The sequence below is a fragment of the Filicampus tigris genome, chromosome 3 (assembly GCF_054856515.1).
Source record: "Filicampus tigris isolate MCC_2025a chromosome 3, RoL_Ftig_1.0, whole genome shotgun sequence".
Taxonomy (NCBI): domain Eukaryota; kingdom Metazoa; phylum Chordata; class Actinopteri; order Syngnathiformes; family Syngnathidae; genus Filicampus; species Filicampus tigris.
Window position 1 is genome coordinate 4,941,667 of NC_141219.1, and position 18,542 is coordinate 4,960,208.

The 18,542-nt window shown below is 42.9% G+C and overlaps 3 protein-coding genes across 3 annotated transcripts; 2 read left to right on the forward strand and 1 right to left on the reverse strand.

Moving 5' to 3' along the window:
• The first annotated feature begins 28 nt into the window (after nt 1–28).
• pdpr (pyruvate dehydrogenase phosphatase regulatory subunit) lies at nt 29–12,340 on the forward strand. Its single transcript, XM_086026168.1, has 18 exons — nt 29–185; nt 1,262–1,545; nt 1,931–2,064; nt 2,130–2,211; nt 2,908–3,071; nt 3,145–3,266; nt 3,465–3,582; nt 4,093–4,242; nt 5,088–5,280; nt 6,323–6,447; nt 6,561–6,716; nt 7,035–7,168; nt 7,429–7,577; nt 8,165–8,277; nt 8,342–8,436; nt 8,668–8,757; nt 9,510–9,692; nt 9,923–12,340. Exons 2-18 carry the CDS (start codon nt 1,277–1,279, stop codon nt 10,331–10,333), a joined length of 2,688 nt encoding a protein of 895 aa, XP_085882294.1. The 5' UTR covers nt 29–185; nt 1,262–1,276; the 3' UTR covers nt 10,334–12,340.
• Nucleotides 11,943–14,338, reverse strand: mrps11 (mitochondrial ribosomal protein S11). Its single transcript, XM_086026169.1, has 6 exons — nt 14,169–14,338; nt 13,922–14,011; nt 13,731–13,829; nt 12,934–13,063; nt 12,755–12,820; nt 11,943–12,597 (listed from the first exon to the last, which is right to left on the reverse strand). Exons 1-6 carry the CDS (start codon nt 14,243–14,245, stop codon nt 12,490–12,492), a joined length of 570 nt encoding a protein of 189 aa, XP_085882295.1. The 5' UTR covers nt 14,246–14,338; the 3' UTR covers nt 11,943–12,489.
• Nucleotides 14,339–14,595: 257 nt separating this feature from the next.
• Nucleotides 14,596–18,026, forward strand: mrpl46 (mitochondrial ribosomal protein L46). Its single transcript, XM_086025749.1, has 4 exons — nt 14,596–15,091; nt 15,728–15,932; nt 16,856–17,026; nt 17,512–18,026. Exons 1-4 carry the CDS (start codon nt 14,831–14,833, stop codon nt 17,760–17,762), a joined length of 888 nt encoding a protein of 295 aa, XP_085881875.1. The 5' UTR covers nt 14,596–14,830; the 3' UTR covers nt 17,763–18,026.
• The last annotated feature ends 516 nt before the right edge of the window (nt 18,027–18,542 follow it).

Consider the following 18,542-nt stretch of genomic DNA (forward strand, 5'->3'; position numbering starts at 1 on the left):
TACGTTGAAAAGTCCTTCAGAAGTAGCATCCGCTTACACTTATGCTAGCTTGCCTTTCGACTGGATACTCGACAGCTTTTCCTTGGACCCAAACAGGACGTCCTTCCGTCATCACAACACGATACCGCTGCTCACTCGTGTACATGTTTACAGACGCCGAAATTCCACTGAGACTGACTTAGTTGGTAAGTGAGAAAGATCACCAGAATGTCAGCAAAAGCAGAGTCGCTCTTCTCCATTTTTTATGTAGATACTTTCCCCTGCGACATGTCTTGCTAGCCGTTCGTTAGCTTTAGCCGCGATATCTGCCACTTTGGTGTGGCAAGTCTGGCAACTCCCACACCAAGCGGTTGAAACGCCACATATGTTACAATTTATCTTTGTTTATTATAAAACAACGGAAACGGCCGTTAAAGAATAAATATTTCCAGCATAAGTGAATATGGTCCAGGTCGTGCTTAAACTCGCGAGCTGTGAGCTCTGCCAAGACGAGCTTTTGAGGCTAGCAGAAGTCGACGACTCCATTTGTGACACCTGAAGGACTTTTGTAAGTTAACTTGGGCTGAAGCGTGATTTAAAATGTTCCTCAGTGCAGTGCCCCTTATCTGCCACTCAGGGAGCTACATTTTGTATGTAGTCTGGACGGTTTCGACACACTTTCAATGATATTAAGGAAGAGAATACGTTTAGTCCTTTGGAAACACGCTGCCCTCCGATAGTTGGGGATATTCGGTTTTCGAGTGAATATTCAGGATAAACCCAAAATATACCGTCACCTTTTCAACTTAATTTGGATGACTTTTGAATGACCCGTCACCAATAATTTTTCAAAGACGTCTGTTTCTATGCCTTTCTGTGACTCCTCCAGTCTGTTATTTTCTGCTGTAACTTGTTTATGACACAGTGCAGCTGCAGCTTCTGATTAGCAAACTTCTTGGCTACTAAGAAAAAGCACGCCATCGATGTTCAGCAACATTTGAATGGCCTTGAGAAGCTTGCTGTTGCCTTCTCTGCTGATGTTTTATTTTTTAACGGACATCTAATCTGGCCCTGTTTATATGAGATGAGCATATAAACTACACCAAATGTGAACCAAAGTGTGAGCTTCAAATCAAAGCAGTATACTGAACAGTGGTGTTTGGGATACAAAGACATGCAACCTCACCTGTCTTTTGAACCTCTACTGAAATCTTCCATTATAAATATGAGGGCTTATTTAAAAAAAAAACAAAAAAACAACTTTTTGTGTGTGTACCAACAGAGAGCACAGCCAGCCATGTGTAGCTGTGTGCGGAGCTCCAGGGCTCTGTCCCCCGCCCTGCTCCCCAGTCTGCTGCTGCCTCACACGGGCTACACGTTGGCCGCCAGGGGCCTGTGGACTTCCCCAAACTGCATGCAGGCAGGGAGCGTGGACTCCTCTCAGCCGCTGCCACTTCCCAGCCAGGCCCGTGTGGTCATCTGTGGAGGGGGAATCGTGGGGACTTCGGTGGCGTATCACCTGGCGAAGCTGGGCTGGACTGATATCGTTCTCCTGGAGCAGGGCAGGTATGACATCTCTTGGCGCATTCACCCATTTTCTGCTTGAGTCACAAGAGGGGGAGCGTTTGAAATGACGGTGATTTAAAAATGAAAGGTGATTGAGATTTGTAGTCCATTGCACCCAAATTGTGAAATGTACTTCCTTTTGAGTTAAACTTAATTAGCTAATTGTTTAATTCATATTAAACGAATTATACATAACATTTTAGAATGAGGCCGAATCATTTAAAAAAAAATTGAAGTAAAGTATTTTACACGTCATGCATACGTATGATAGTACACATTATAACCTCATCTATGAACAACTCAGCCCATCTGTACATTTTAAACATTAGGTCTGGCTCTTGAGTATACAAGTTTGGCTGCCCCTAATTGTTTTGTCTCCTGACAGACTAGGAGCGGGAACCACCAAACTCTGCGCTGGCATTGTCAGTGTGGCCAAACCCATCTCCATTGAATGCAAAATGGCCGACTACTCCAATGCTTTGTACCAGCAGCTCGAGGAGGAGACTGGCGTCAAAACAGGTAAGCCGCCTCGGTATCCCGCCGTGTCCAACCTTGGAATTTTACCTCCATTTTGTGTGTTTCAGGCTATGTGAAGACGGGTTCTCTGTGTCTGGCTCAGAACCAGGACCGCTTCATTTCACTGAAACGCCTCGCGTCGAGACTCAAGTGAGATTTTTTTTTTAGTGACATTTATTATGAATATGGTGGAATCTCTAAATCTCTCCACTGCAGGAAAAATACACTTCAAAGACACACAAAACTTCAGAAGTCATAATTGGTGGTATATCATACTTTAGCATATATCACAAAATGTCACCTTAGTGAGACTTTAAAAGCAGGGGTGTCATTCAATCTCATTTTCATCGCTGGTCACGTTGTGGTTTCCCCTCAGAGGGCTGTTAGGAAAATCCTATGAATGTGTCACATTATTACATGTACAGCACAATTACCCCTGCAATTCATTGTTATTACACAGTATCTATTTTTGTCAACAAATACAGTTTGAAATCAGAAGTCATGGAAAAGAGTGACAATCGAATATTAAATAAACCTTCACAGGCACCATGTCTTAATATGAAATAAATTCACATGAAACGATAAAAGTAATCTTTATGCAGCGGTCCACCTTTTTTCACTTACGGCAGTCTAAAATTCGTAAAAAGAAACAGAGTGTCTTCGAAGGGTGACTAGTTTTTATTTATATGTATTACAATATTTGTTACAGTTACTACTCTTGGGTTTATCTTCTTTTAACACTTAAGATATAAACACAAATTGTGTAGTGTTACACACAGACGGAGGCTGATGTCTCCACCTGCGTTGATGCTAAACCGTCACCTGTGTTTCTCTGTGTTTTTCCAGGGTGATGGGAATCAGCTGTAACATTGTGAAGCCCAAAGACGTGACCAAACTCCACCCCTTGGTGAACATGCACGACCTAGTGGGGGCGCTCCACCTGCCCGACGACGCTGTGGTGTCGCCGCCAGATGTCAATCATGCCCTGGCAGTGGCAGCAGCTGGACATGGCACGGCACCCTATTTGTACTTTTATACCGAAGGCGGATTGCCTGATTCTTCCTGTTGCGTCTCTCCACGCAGGGGTTCAAATCCTGGAACGAACCAGTGTTCAGCAGGTCCTGGTGGAGAAGGGCCACGTGATGGCGGTGGAGACGGACCGCGGCTCCATTGAGTGTGAATATTTCGTCAACTGTGCTGGACAGGTATCAAAATAAAGGACGTTTTCACCCACGAGGCTTAGTGTAAAATGCAAAACTGTAAAGCCGAGTGTGAGTTGAATTGTAGTATTGTGAATACAATTTTTAAAGAATGCAACGTCATCAAGCTTGAATGAGTGTTTTGGTCTGTAAAATCAACCAGAAGGATGCCCTCGAATCTCCTTTCTGAATGTTTCGTTTCAGTGGGCGTACGAACTGGGCCAGGCGAGCGAAACCAAAATCTCTGTCCCTCTCCACGGCTGCGAGCACTTCTACCTCCTCACCAAACCTCTCCAGGCGGACCTCCCGGCCGACGCGCCAGGTCTCACGTCTCGCCATTTTATAGTGATGCAGGGCTCCAGATTGCCCTAACATGGTGGCATTGTGCCTCTAAAATTTGAGACAGTGTAAATAATTATTTCATTTACTCGCGCATGTGTTACCTCTAAATTTGCAGATCTATTTATTAAAAAAAGCAAATACTTTTTGCTGCTGACAAACGTCTGCCCCATACTTCCGGGCAACCTGATTGACTCCAGCCCTTGATGTCACTCACTAGACCGTGCCCTTTAAAGGCACAAATTTGCATAAATACTGCAGTATGTAGAATAATTTTACACTTTGTAAAACCGCAGTTTTTCTGCAGTGCAGTGCAGTTTTTTTTTTTGTTGATAGAAAACATGCGACGTAAAAAAGGCAGTGTTTTGGGGTTCTGGAACAGATTAATGGCATTGGGGAAAATGGATTTGATATGCGGTTAAATTGCTGTATCGGCCAGGTCACGGAAGGAATTAAACTCGTAAGTCAAGGTACCACTCTACGTGTCTTCCAGTGGTGCTCGACATGGACGGCAGGATATACGCTAGGCCGTGGCAGGGAGGCCTGCTTTCGGGAGGCTTCGAGAAGAATCCCAAGCCCATCTTCACGGAGGGACGCAACCAGCTGGAAATTCAGAACATGCAGGAGGACTGGGACCACTTTGGTGAGGAACACTGGGAAAAGTGCAAACGGGGTTTGTGAAATGATTGTTTATTAGCATTCCGGCACTCCTTGGACACAAATTAGCCATTAGGTTAACCCGGTAAACGGTTTAAAATGGCTTAAAGGTACACATCCCGAGAGTTTGTGGGAGTATTTCTTCCCTAAACAAGACTTTTGTTCTTTCCCTTTTGTCTCAACCCCGCTCCGTAAAACCTTGAAGGAAAACAAGTGAGACCTATTTTTAGTTTTTTTCCTTTATGGAGGTTTGTGTTAAAGCTGTTGCGTTTAACTGCCTTTGTTTATGTGAGTGTCTTTTTTTTTCACCGTCAAACATGTTTACTGGTGCGCACAGGCTGCTTTAATCAGCGTTATACATTGGACTCAGACCAATGTTCACCTTGCCACACACACACACACACACACACACTCCTTGGGCTTGGTGACCTTGAATGCAACTCCGTAATGTAATCTGAGAGTACTGAAGCTTGAGAGGTGGTCGTAAAAACAAGCCAAAACTGGATTCCGCATGTTTGTACATGTAAGTTGGCCTTTTATAAGTGTATATGTAGTGGGGAAAATGTACTGGCTACCCATGCTACTGCTTAAGTTTAATATAAAAAATATAATGAACCAAGTAAGTTGCTAATAGGATTGACACATGTTCATGGGATCTTAAGCAAGTTGAGGACATTTTGAGATAAGATTCTCAAAAGATGTTTTGTTTTTCGTCACGTAAAGCAGTAGTAATATTTCATCAATTTGATCATAGTCAAATTCATGAGCCCTGGAATACAAACCAAAATAGATGCTTCCAATCAAAACAACTGGCTTTCTGCTCAATTTCAGAGCCGATGCTCAGCGCGCTGCTGAGAAGAATGCCCGGGCTGGAGTCGGCTGAGATCCAGCAGCTGGTCAACTGCCCAGAGTCGTTCACCCCGGACATGCGTTGTCTGATGGGCGAGACGCCGGGCGTCTTGGGCTACTTTGTGCTGGCCGGCATGAATTCCTCGGGTCTGGCTTTCGCCGGAGGAGCTGGCAAGTGAGTAATGGACAGGGTGCGACCTGCGCTAATGCAATAGTAAAGTCGTCCTTGCTGTAAATATTTGTATGCAAAACACTCCTTTGGCCATAAATATAAACCAATCAAATGAAAAACAGTAAGCGAGGCGCCTTCTTGAGCTACGCAAAAACTAGTTTGCGTGCTGATCGTAACCTTGAAAACCCCACACATCAAGATTCCTCAGTGAAAGATGTAATCTCATGAGAATTAAGTCACTTTTTTCAAAGTATTTTGTAGCATATTTTTTATTTTAAAAATTGTAACATTACGAGACTAAAGTCTCTGAGACTTTTTTTTTTTTTTAAGGAAAATATCAGAATTTTTGCAGTTATTGCCTCACATTTGTGATTTGCTACTCACGGACACACTAACAAGATTCAATGCTTTTTTTTGTGGGGGAATCATCGTTTTTTCACAGAAAAACTCACCAATTTGCTAAGTATGGATTTGGATGTAAATTGTAAGTATGACATGTCATACGTTAACCCATATTTTTACCTGCCATCGTCCATCACTAATTTGTGCGAAAAATACCCCTTGGCCATAAATATAAAAGAATCAAATGAAAAACAGTAAGTATGACGGTAACTATGTATTCTTATGCTGCTGCACAAACTACTACAACCATCAAAATGTGATAACCGAACACATTGGCTCTCACTTCATATATGAGCAACGAGCAAAATTTATAGGCTTTAAATTAATTCCAGCATTGCAATTTATCCAGAAAGTATTGATTGGGGGGGAAAAAAAGACTGATATTACAGCCTTATTCCAAAATGGGATAGTTTCATTTTGTCCTTGAAATTCTACTCACCTCTTAATGACGTTGTGAAAAAAGGTTCATGATTTTTTTCTTTTTTCAAATTTATTAAAAAAAAAAAAAATGAATTTAAGAAATCACAGTGTTTACACCTGTTCAATAGTGTGTTGATGCAGCAATTGCAGCCCCAAGTAAACTCGACAGGAATTGTATATTTATTGTTATTTAATGTGTATTTATTTATTTCCCCCCCCCCAGGTATCTGGCAGAGTGGATGACCTACGGTTACCCCAGTGCTAACGTGTGGCCGCTGGACATCAAGCGCTTTGGCAACCTGCAGAGCAGCCGCACCTTCCTGCGACACCGCGTTATGGAGGTCATGCGTGAGTCGCCGTTTTATTGTCGACGGCCACACATTTCGCACGTCTTGAAACGAGAAGGGCAGTTAAATCTGGCCTGCTTCGTGTGTGTGTGTGTTTTCTATGTGTGTTTCCAGCGCTGTTGTACGAACTAAAGGTTCCACGCTGGGACTTCCAGACGGGCCGGCAGCTTAGGACAAGTCCGCTGTACGACCGACTGGACACGCAGGGAGCTCGCTGGATGGAGAAACACGGCTTTGAGAGGCCCAAATATTTTGTTCCACCGGGCAAAGGTCCACAAGTCTTTCTAAAAAAAATATGACCATGAACGTTTGTTTGCCTATTCGTGCCTGCGATCGGCTGGCAACGTATCGAAAATGTTTGGGTGGCTGTAAAGCCATAATAAAGGAAAAGCGTGGACACTAACAGAGACTGACAAAACCACAGCCGTAGAAAGGAAAGTCTGCGCCATGTTGTTATCAAGCTTGACGAGTGCGGCCACTTGAAAAAAAAAAATGTCCAGGCGTTCCTTTGAAATGGCTTTACGTGGAGGGATGACGGTGACCATTATCGTGATTAACTGGCATGTGAATTTTTGTTTGTTCCTGCAGATCTTCTCTCTCTGGACCAGAGCAAGACCTTCTACAAGCCCGACTGGTTTGACATTGTCGGGGCGGAGGTGAAGTGCTGCAAGGAGGCTGTCTGCGTCATTGACATGTCGTCCTTCACCAAATTTGAGCTCACTGTAAGGCTGCCGTAGATCTCGATATTGTCCTATTCTTCCCCGCAGTCTCATCCGTAATTTAACGTTCGCATCATTGCAACAATCAAGGCCGCAACTGTTCATGACGTGTTGATGTTTGTTAGTGCGTCTCATTCATACCGTGGTGTTCAATGCGGCATGGTTTTCTCGCTTTTCCCCCATGACCCTTTTGAAACCGAGCTCATGTGGCTGCGCATGTGTACCTAATGGGGTGTCTTCTCTTCTGTCCCGCTGTCCTATAGTCCTCGGGCGACGAGGCCCTGGAGCTGCTGCAGCACCTGTGCGCTAATGACCTGGACGTTCCAGTGGGACACATCGTCCACACCGGCATGCTGAACCAGCGAGGAGGCTACGAGAATGACTGCAGCGTAGTGCGCCTCAGTAAAAACAGGTAATACAAAAAAAAAAAAAAAAAAAAAAGAGACCTCTAAAGCAGGGGTTCTCAAAAATGTTTGCATATTAAAAAGAACTAAATGCGTAACTATAAACGTCATCAGAAGTGAAAAGTTGCCTTTTTTTCAAACAAATGACAAAAGTGTCCAAAAGTCATGAAACTTTACATGAACAATTTGCAGATGCGACCTGTCAATTTATTTTTGTAATTAACTGTAAAACAGTAACCCGAGAAAGGAACCGAGCCCTGGCACAAATAGCAGAAAGCAAAAATTGATGCCCCCTTCAAAGGTTTATAAAGGCATATATATGCCACATGATGCTGCCAAAGCACTACTTTTCTCATTTGACAGGGCTTGGGCCAACCTAATCATTACGTGGTCAAACTTAACCACCACGGCCTGCCAACATACAGTAAGGAAAACAAAACCTACATTTTGCAATGCCAATCTGTCTAGTAACGTGGTAGCATTAGGACAAAATCGACAAGGGTGTGTCTTTTGGGGTTTTTGTGGGTCCATGCACGGCAGAAAATGTGCTTGCGAAATTTGCTGAGTGACCTTCCCATTGTTCTGTCCTGTGCAGCTTCTTCATCATCTCGCCAACAGACCAGCAAGTCCACTGTTGGTCGTGGATCAAGAAACATATGCCCAACGATCCCCACCTTCATCTTGAGGACGTCAGCTGGAAGTACACAGGTAAGCCCTGCAGCCCATATCCGCCCGCTGCACTTTTATGACACAACTACATCATCTCTTCCAGCTTTAAATCTGATTGGACCCCGTGCCATGGATGTTCTGGCGGAGCTCTCGTACGTTTCCATGACTCCTGACCACTTTCCCTCCATGTTCTGTAAGGTGGGTTCATGTCTCATCGGCTGTCTCCAAAGTGAAACATTGCAAATGTCGCAACAATTTGGTAGAATGCCTGGTCGCTGTCTCCCACCAATAGGAACGAGAAACCACTTGCTTCGCTCCGCATTACAGCATGTCCCCTCAAAGAAAGAGGAGTATGACTTGTTTTATGCAGAGTTGGATGACTGTTCGGATTGTGAATGAATGGTACCATTCGTTACTGTTTGTTTGCAGGAGATGAGCGTGGGCTACGCTAACGGCATCCGAGTGATGAGCATGACCCACACGGGCGAGCCGGGTTTCATGCTCTACATCCCCATCGAGGTATCCTTCTTATTTAACTTTATCGACACGCCCCTAAGGAAAGCTGTTTGAGCAGTCATTTGCGATATCCGACATGCAGATTAACTTCCCGTGTTTCGCGTCAATCTCGTATTTGTCAGCATATCCTCGTCGAAGTATAGTTGCTGGACTGCCAAATGCCAGCCATACCATGAACCGGTTCTAGACAAAAAAAAAAAAAAGGTTGGGGACCACTGACAGAGTAAAACCTGTATTTGTGTGATATAACAACATGCAGTATATCAAAGATACAATATAAAATGCCGTACGATATAACAGTCTATCGTTTGGATTGTGGATTTCTTTTAAATTTATGGATAGTGTTTACATTAGGCGAGTAATGAAACCCGATTTGAATCGGAAAACTGGTTCTGGTTTAAACATGTGAATGCATTGAATTGAATCGAATCGTCCTTGAATCATATCGCAGCTGATGTATCGAGATACATATCAAATCGTCTTTTATTGGAGAGGTGCACACACCTAATGTGTGTGTGTGTGTATATACGAAGTCCGCCAAAATGATGTATTCACACGTCAGTAAAAGCACAACTTGCTTTTAATTCCAAATGAGATTTATACAAGCTAACTTCTACTAGTGCAAGAGATGCTCAAAGTGGTGGCCATTAGCTTCCAGACATTGATGTGTACGACAAACTACTACTTGGGTAACGTCGGCCAAAGTGTCCAATGCAGTTTCCTCCTCCTCGACCTTCTTCTTGTCTTCTTCACAGTACGCGCTGCACGTGTACAACGAGGTGATGTCGGTGGGCCAGAAGTACGGCATCCGCAACGCCGGATACTATGCGCTGCGCAGCCTGCGCATTGAAAAATTCTTCGCCTTCTGGGGCCAAGACCTGGACACCTTCACCACGCCGCTGGAGTGCGGACGGGAATTCCGCGTCAAGTTTGATAAGGTAGGCAGCGCAGCCAATATGATATATTTTTATTAGTTCAATGTTGGCATCCCCGTTGGCGTGTGCTCAGTTTGTGTTACTGTGTTTGGCTGTTTGTACTGTTTGTAAGTCATGGTAACACTGTATCAAATTTTGAATTCGACGGCCACGCGATTATGTTGAGTTTTTCCATGTGAGTCCTTTGTGGCGTCAAGTGCTAACGAACGTGTGGTCGCGTTGTGTTGTGTCAGGACACAGACTTTGTGGGCCGCTCAGCTTTGCTGCAGCAGCGTCAAGACGGCGTGTTTCGCCGCTTCGTCATGTTGGTCCTGGACGAGCACGACGCGGAGCTGGACCTGTGGCCCTGGTGGGGCGAGCCCATCTACTGCAACGGGCAGCTGGCGGGGGCCACCACCAGCAGCGCCTACAGCTACACCCTGGAGAAACACGTGTGCCTCGGCTTCGTGTCGCCGCCCCCCGGACCCAACGGCCTTCCCGCCGCCGTCACCCCGGACTTCATCAACCGAGGAGACTACGAGGTGGACTTGGCCGGGCAGAGGTACCCGGCCAAGGCCAAGCTCTACCCCTTCAGCTCCCTCTTTAGCCAGCAGCACCGGAGACGCAAAGACGACCTGGAACTGAGCAACCTCCAGGGCGAGTGACGCCGACTCATCGCTCACCATGCTTACTCAAGTGCAATATTTGGCCCAAAAAATTAAGTGAGCCATTTCCCTTCATTGGTCTGGAGTCAAAGTGCCTTGGTGGAGACCATGTCAGCGCTTTAACGCACTGGTCCTCCATAGTAGAAGAAGACAAGCTGGTCCTCCATCGAAGACATGTAAATTGTCTACAGTTGAAGTCTCTCCGCTGTTGCATCCTATTGCCATCTTGTTTGCACTATCGAACCAGGTTAGTCGTATTCATGCTTACACATACAGTAGTTACAAGAAAGTGTTTTTAAAAATGCCACAACAAATTTGGAATTGGATTACAGGTATATAGTTGCGATGTTATCTTTTGAGTAAAAACTCATACAAAGGCAAGTTGTAATGTTAAGTGAAAAAGTTGTTTATGACGGAAAGTTAAAACATGTATTCTTTGAAGAATGAAAGTTGTGTTATACAACAAATCTTCTGAGGTTACAGTACATTTGTATTTGAAAAGGAATACTGACTATCACAAGAAAAATTTGCAGTGCTATTTCTTTGAGGGGGGAGCGTTGTAATTTCAAAGAGTAAAATTGTAATGTAATGTAATTGTAATCCATAGCGCTTACAAGTCATAATTTTATTTGAAAGTTTTTCCTTTTTAGTACAAAATGAGAATGAATCATATTAAGGGAAAAAGTTCTCATGCTAAGTAAAAAAATTAGTAGACAAAGTCTTAATGTAACCTTTAAAAGTTGACATTTTCACAATTCACTTTTTAAAGGGATTTGGGGGGGGTAATCCAACATTTTTGATATTCTTTCAGTTCAAGATTACGATTTTTCTTGTAAAATTTTGACTTTTTTTTTTTTTTTTTAAACAATATTTTATTTTTTAAATCAAATACCCTTTTTTAAAAAAAAGTATATCATTGCAAAAATTTGATCTCTTTCCTGGGTAATACTGGCTCCAGTGGCCCTGGAGGAAGAGGAAAGATCCCTGTTGTGCCACCAAGTAGCAAAGCAGGAAGTATGCGGTCACCTTAGGCTACCCCTGCCATGCGATGTCTGGCATGGGACAGCTCTCATGATTAATTGGGCATGTGACACAAGCTCGGGTCTGATCAGCCTGTAGCTGGTCGCCTCTGGTGAGAGTGCATCGTGTGAATGGCTGAAACAACCCATGAGCCAGAGGAGCACGGGGTGCGTCCCGAAATTTCAACCATCTCATTGCCTCAGTTTTTTTCCATCGAATCACTCGCCAACAACAAATCCACCAACTCTCTGAATGTGCTTGCACAAGTATAACATCATGTCATACGGTGTTTACCACTTTTTCATTGCATTACTTTTTTAAAAATCCTATTATATCTGTACTGTCAAAATTTTAACATTTGGATTTTTTGAGGGCAGATTACAATGATTCTCCTTTAATGTATTAATCCCTAATTTATTTTCCCTGAAACAGTTACTCATAAATGTGCTACTTTTTCAAGCCTTTTGGCCCTCCCTCACACAATTTTCACATAAAATGGCAACTTTATCTTCTTGTATTCTGCTTCCCTTTGATCCAATGTGACCTTTGTATCTTGTACGTTTAAAAAAAAAAAAAAGAAGAAAATCAGTGCAGCCCAGAAACATTTTATTTTTGAACACACTTGTGAGGATGTCGTCTGCGAGAAACTCTGTTCTGCTGTGCAATTTATGCCTGCCATGCTGTCAATTTAACCATGTACGGTAACGTACATCGGATCATCATAATCAGTGTGAAGTACTTTTTCATTTTTTATCTCTGGTTTGTGTTGATCACCATGTTGCTATGAAGGGCTATCTTAGCATTAAGTGTGTTGCTGCACGTCATGATTACATGAACAACGTATGTCTGCCATTTAGGAACCTGTCAAATAGACACGCACAACTTGAGGATATATTTATATGAAACACATCCAAAAAGTTGATTTTGTTGTTGTATTGGTAACAGCGCATCATGTAAATAATACAAATAAAAAGTCAAGTGGCGGAAGGTTGTTCTGATCTCCTGGCTTCAACCCATCTGCTGTTCGAGGCCTCATGACGACCGGCCATGTGTCAACATGTTCTGATGAACCTTACTTGTCACAGTGGCAAAGAAATATTGAAACAAAAAGGCTTTTTTAGGAGAATGGGGGATGATCAGATCCTCCGGGCTTTACGCGGTCGGCAGCCATTGTGCGGTACAGGCGTGTTGTCCGTGATGGAGACCACCTCCAGGCCCCCCATGCTCAAGCCTTTGATGGCCGACTGCAACAAAAGACAGTGTAAAAATATAATTCCTGGTCACAATGCCATCAGCCAATCTAAATGTTTGCTACGTCACTTATTTGTTGTATTATCTACTACACTAATTGAAAACCCTACATTTTAGTTGATTTGCTCAGGTGTCAATGTTAAAACTCACCAAGCGGCCCGGACCGAGACCTTTGACGACGACACGGACAAATGTCACACCCTTGGCTGTCGCTTTCTTCGGGGGGGTGGGGGAGGTGGTTTAGTGGGAGGAAATATTTTTTTAATTTGATTTGGTTCATTAAAAAAATGAAATACAATGTTGTGGACAAATAATGACTAAATACATACGGTTGCAGCGGAGATGGCAGCGGTCTGTGCAGCGACTGGCGTGGACTTCTTGATGTTCTTGAAGCCTTCCGTCCCGCATGAAGTCCTGACCAAGGACTTACCCACACAGTCCGTCAGCTGGATGTGTGTGCTGGGAGGGAAAAGTGTGTGCCATGTTAGATGATACCACCACATGGCATGGGAAAGATGCCTCGTTCACACCGCCATTTGATTAGAAAGGTGCTTTGTCCTGATTTTTTTTTAACCAAATCCAGGGGTAAAAACCAGGAAATAAAAGCTGGATTTCTGAACTTTTGGATCATATTCATCTTTTGCTCTGAAACCCAAATGTCAGAGGAATTTATCTTGCCATTCCAATGCTTATGGAGGGGACTGTATAAAAAGGGCATGTACCAGGTGTACCGTAAACAACACAAGACTTCAAATTAAATAAACCAATTTTGTGTCATTCCTTCATTATTTTAGTTTCAATATAGATGTTTTGCTGAGTTCCATTTCCCCAAAACATTTCTACCTCCTCCCATTTCGCTCCTCTATCAATTCTCTTGAAGGGAATTTATGGTGGGAGGTGTGAGCATGAAAATAGAGGAGTGAGGATCTGGGAGCAAGCTGCACTTATGAAAAAATTAGCCCTTATGCACAATGGTGCCTTGACTTGGATTTTTTTTTTTTTAATTTTAGTTACGACCATACTACATGCCAGTGGTTCTCAAACCTTTTACACAAAGTACCACCCCCAAAAAAATATCCAACACTCCCGAGTACCAATATGACGACCAACATTAAATGAGCATTACTTGTTATATGTAGCTTTGATGTGCAGGATGGGCAACTCCTCAAACTTCTTTCCAGCCCACCTGAGTGGACTGTCCTGGCCGGGCAGGGGAGGGAAAGGGCTGCGGGTTCAATTCCAGTCAACCAATCAATTAGTATGATAGATTTGATAATGCCCTTCTATCCATAATGACATCAATTGAAAACAAATCACCTAAAGTCTCTGGAGGCTTCAGAGGAGTCTTTGCTGTCTGCTGCTGCTTCCTGGAGCCTGACGGCGGCGCTATGGAACGTCCTGCTGCTTCTAAATACAACATGCCACATAAACACAATGTCTTACCTTCTTATCTCATCTTAACGTACCTGCCTACTAGCTACTATTAGCTATAGCATGTGCAGGTATGCGTATACGTTGTTTACATAGCTAGCGAGTTAGCATTTGGCATCAAAAAACGACTTACAACAAGATTCCATTGGCGGAAGCTTGTCGACAAACACTACCCAAACAATTTACGACTGAACTAGTTAATTTAAACATTTTAAATAGAAGAAAAGTTGGCACAACTGAACCGCAAAAACACTACAAACGTGACATTGACTGCTCACGCCAGTCTCGTAGGAGTATAATCATGTTGTAACACTGGAAGGGGTAAATTAACTACGACAGAACCGAACAGAGCAGAAACAGCGAATACTTTTTGGAAAAGGTAAAAATTATAGTGACTTGACAAAGTATTACATCATATAATGCGCCGTAACATATTGTAACAGAATTTTACGTATTTTAAGGTAATATATTAAGACACTTCCCCCCCCACAATAATTTGAATGGACTTGTCTGCTTACTGCAAAGAATTGTGGGTGTGATTTGTGGCATTCACGAGCCAATTCAAACCCTCGTACATTTCCACCCGGTTAAACTAAAACGCATGCTCCCACTGCCATTAGGGTTCATGGCGTAATTTATTATTTAATGCATTAATTTCAAAGACGCATTATTATTGACATGTCTTCTAACATTATGGTGAAATAATATTAAAAGCGTAAATCCTAAATTTCTTTAGGAGAAGCTTCTTGGTTTAGTGATATTTTTTCTGATAGGCTGTGAACCTCACAAAACAAGATGGCGGCTCCCTGTGGAAGGATGGCGAGCCGGCCGCTGCTACGTTATTTCTCCAATTTTGAGAGGTCCCCGGTGGCGAATTGTGTGTTTCGTCCGTTTTCTAACAGTCTCCCTTGCCGTTCGAACTTGCGGAACAAATTAGCGCCGGAAACACCGCGTTCCCCGTGGATTCTGATGGCTGCGGTGTGTTTGCAGCGGCCGCCGGTCATCTCTGCGGACCTGAGTCCGGTGGAGCAGCGCTTTGCTCGCTTGCTGCAGCAGGTGCGTGTTACACCTTCCTAAATAAATACAATTCAACATTTACAGTGTCAGTATGTTGAGTTTTTAAAAATAATCACATACAGTTCACAAAACTCTTTCTCGTTGCATTGGAAGGAGTGTCAAACTGCCTAGTTTCCAGGAATGTAGCAAAGGACGTCACACATAAAATGGCGGCGCCCGTGAAGCCTAAAACCATCCAAAAGAAAAACAGAACTATAATATATTTTGTAAAGTAGGGTTTGGCGAATGGCGACATTACCTTAAAATACGTTATGACATCATGCCAGATAGATGACAAAATTTTGTAAAAAAAAAAAAAAAAGTATAAAAAAGGCTTTCTACAACATAAGGCAAAAAATGATGCTGTACTGTTACATGATACCTGATATTGATGTGATATTAACATATATTTTTATATGGACTTGTTAAAACCTAAAAATGGGTCCCCACCTCACAAATTTCATAAAATTCCCGAAACTATGACCTTTTCATTGATCAACAAAGGACTTTCTATAAACCAAGGAAAAAGGTTCCCTATACTTAATATAGCTCCAAGTGACAGGATGGATAACACATTAACAATGGATAGTTGATTTGAAGGGTCTGAACTTTCATAACTGTGTTCTGTATTGAAAGATGGAGCTGGAGAAAAGCATCCTGTCTGATCACGAGCTGCGCCTGTTGGAGGACGCGGAGAAACTGAGGAGGAAGCAGGCTGACGACTACGACGAGGACGAAGACGGCGACGAGCGCAAGGAGCAAGACATCGTACTAACGCAGGACCTGGAGGATGAGTGGGAGCGCAAATTCAAGACATTCAGGCCCGCTCCCAGAGCCGCAGGTCAGGAATTCCACAAAATAATCCTACTTTTACAACTACTTAAACTATTACTAGTGATGTGTCATTGAAGCATCATGTATCATTTCAATATAGTGCAGCACTGTATTGATACTGTGTCAATGACTACTGACACCTGCTGGACTGTAAACATCCCGGCAGGCAACCCAGTTGACCGAATCAACGGACAGTGATTTGATGACCTAGTATACACAAGCATAACTTTTACCAGTACTGCTCCTCCTACTACCTCTGTAAATACTCTTTCTACTAATAATTCTACTTTTATTAATAATACTTTTACAGCTACTTCTACAATTACTACTACCTCCTCTAATATCACGTTTACTACTACAACTACTACTAATCCTACTGCTACTATCCTATTACTACTTCTCATGCTATTACTACGACCACCACCACCACTACTACTACTTATACTATTATTACTTTTGCTACCAGTACCTCTACTAATATTAGTATTGCCACCACTGCTTATTACTACTTCTACTACTACTCGTACTACTCTTCTACTGTTGTTACTACTACTACTTTGGCTACTACTTTTACAGCTACTACCACTAATCCTATTAATACTTATAATGCTACTTTTACAAAATTTTACTAATACTACTACTACTACTATACTTGTACTACTATTACAATTTTTACTACTACTACTGTTATTACTACTACTACGACTACTACTCCTACTACCACCACTACCACTTTCATACTACTGCTACTTCTTCTGCTCCTTCTACTTACACATCTACTACTACTACTTGTATTGTACTTGTTCTACTCCTCCTTCTTCTAGTTGTACTTTTATTCCCTGTTACATTTCCCAAGGGTTGGCGCGTGTCAAAGATGTGCCCCGGTTGCTAAGCAACGTTGTCCCTGAGCGTGCATGTGTGTCTGTACAGACGGCGTGGATAAGGACCTAAGCTCGTCGAGGCGCCTCCTGTCCGACTCGCTGGTGCTGCTGTCGGAGCAGCAGGTGGGAAGCGACAAGCTGTGGCTGCTGCCTCAGGCCCAGTGGCGCCAGGGAGAGACGCTGAGGCACACGGCTCAAAGGGCGCTCGACGCCCTCACAGGTATTTAGAAGCCAAGCGCCCCCCGGTGGCCATGTTGAAGCATGCATCTTTTGATCACTCTTTTGTCACTTTGAATTTTCAAACAATTTTTCACAAAAAAGCAAAAATAACCGGAGCTGGGCATCGCCTAGCCAACACCGAGTTCCCGTCTGCATATTTAAATTCGGACAGGGTCGCCAATTGACTGTCGCCGACGAGGGACGGACCAGTTATTTTCAAATAAATGGCAAATGGTCACGATATATAAATAAAATAATAATAATAATTGAATACAGCGCCTTTCTGGGGAACTCGGGATGCTTTGTATATAATTATTATATAGAATAGGGGAACTGTAATGGAAATAATGCATACCGCCAGAGTCAAACTGTGGTCCTCTTGAAACCTTAATTTGTGCAAGTGTACAAAGACATTCACAACTCTAAAAATGTAATCGTTTTTTTGTTAAATGACGTAAAGCTTGGTGTCTTTTTTTCCTCGGACAGAGCCCGCCCTCAAGGCCACCTTCCTGGGCCAGGCACCGTGCGGCGTGTACATGTACAAGCTGCCCAAAGCCGCCCGCAGCGACACCTCGGTGGGTGCCAAGATTTTCTTCTTCAAGGCCATCCTGACACGCGACGCCCCAACTAGCGTGGAGCCCAACAGCGCCCTCATGTGGCTGAACAAACAGGAACTGCAGCGCTTCTTGAAGCCGGCCTACATGATGAAGGTGGAACGCTTCATCCTGAGCTCCTGAGTCGTAATATTAGGGATACCTGCAACATCCAACCAGGCTTGATGACATCCATTGTACTGTAGATGGTGCAGGTGTACCTAATCAAGTGTCTTTGTTCTTTTCGTTGTACAAATAAAACATTTCTTTTCCCACACGTAGACTCTAATCTTACCTAATTTATTTACAAAGACGTTAAAATATATTAAAAACAACTTCTTTTAAAATTCATTATTTGGAAGAAAAAGTACTTGTTTTTGAACTATTAAAACTGTTTTATCTCTGTAATTCATTTTGAAGTTTTTTTTTCTTGATTCATTTAACTTCAAGCATTAAAAATACATAATTAAAAATATTAAGATACAATTATTACTCAATTGTTTTTTTACACATTACTTGGCATTGCAATTATACTAATTCTAAATTATGTACACTATCATATACCTAGTATTACTAGAATTTAGCATTTTTTTTACGTACAATATAATTGATTATAGTTATTGGAATGACACAACGGCAACAATATACATATTATATAACACACAGAGTCAGTAGATGTCAGTATTGCCACACGACATACAGAGGATGCGCCTTGCCTGTGTGACGTCACATCTGTCGCCCCCGCCCCCCGCTTTAAAACGTGCTTCCTTTCCACTTAAACGCCCACACCCTTGTGGACTTACTCCTGATATGACTCACGCAAGTCTGATTGTAGAAAGGCGTGAAATGTTTCCAAGTGTTGGTCTGATTTTAATGGCGCTTGATTGTAATGCAACTTATGTGCGAGGGTCACACAAACACACA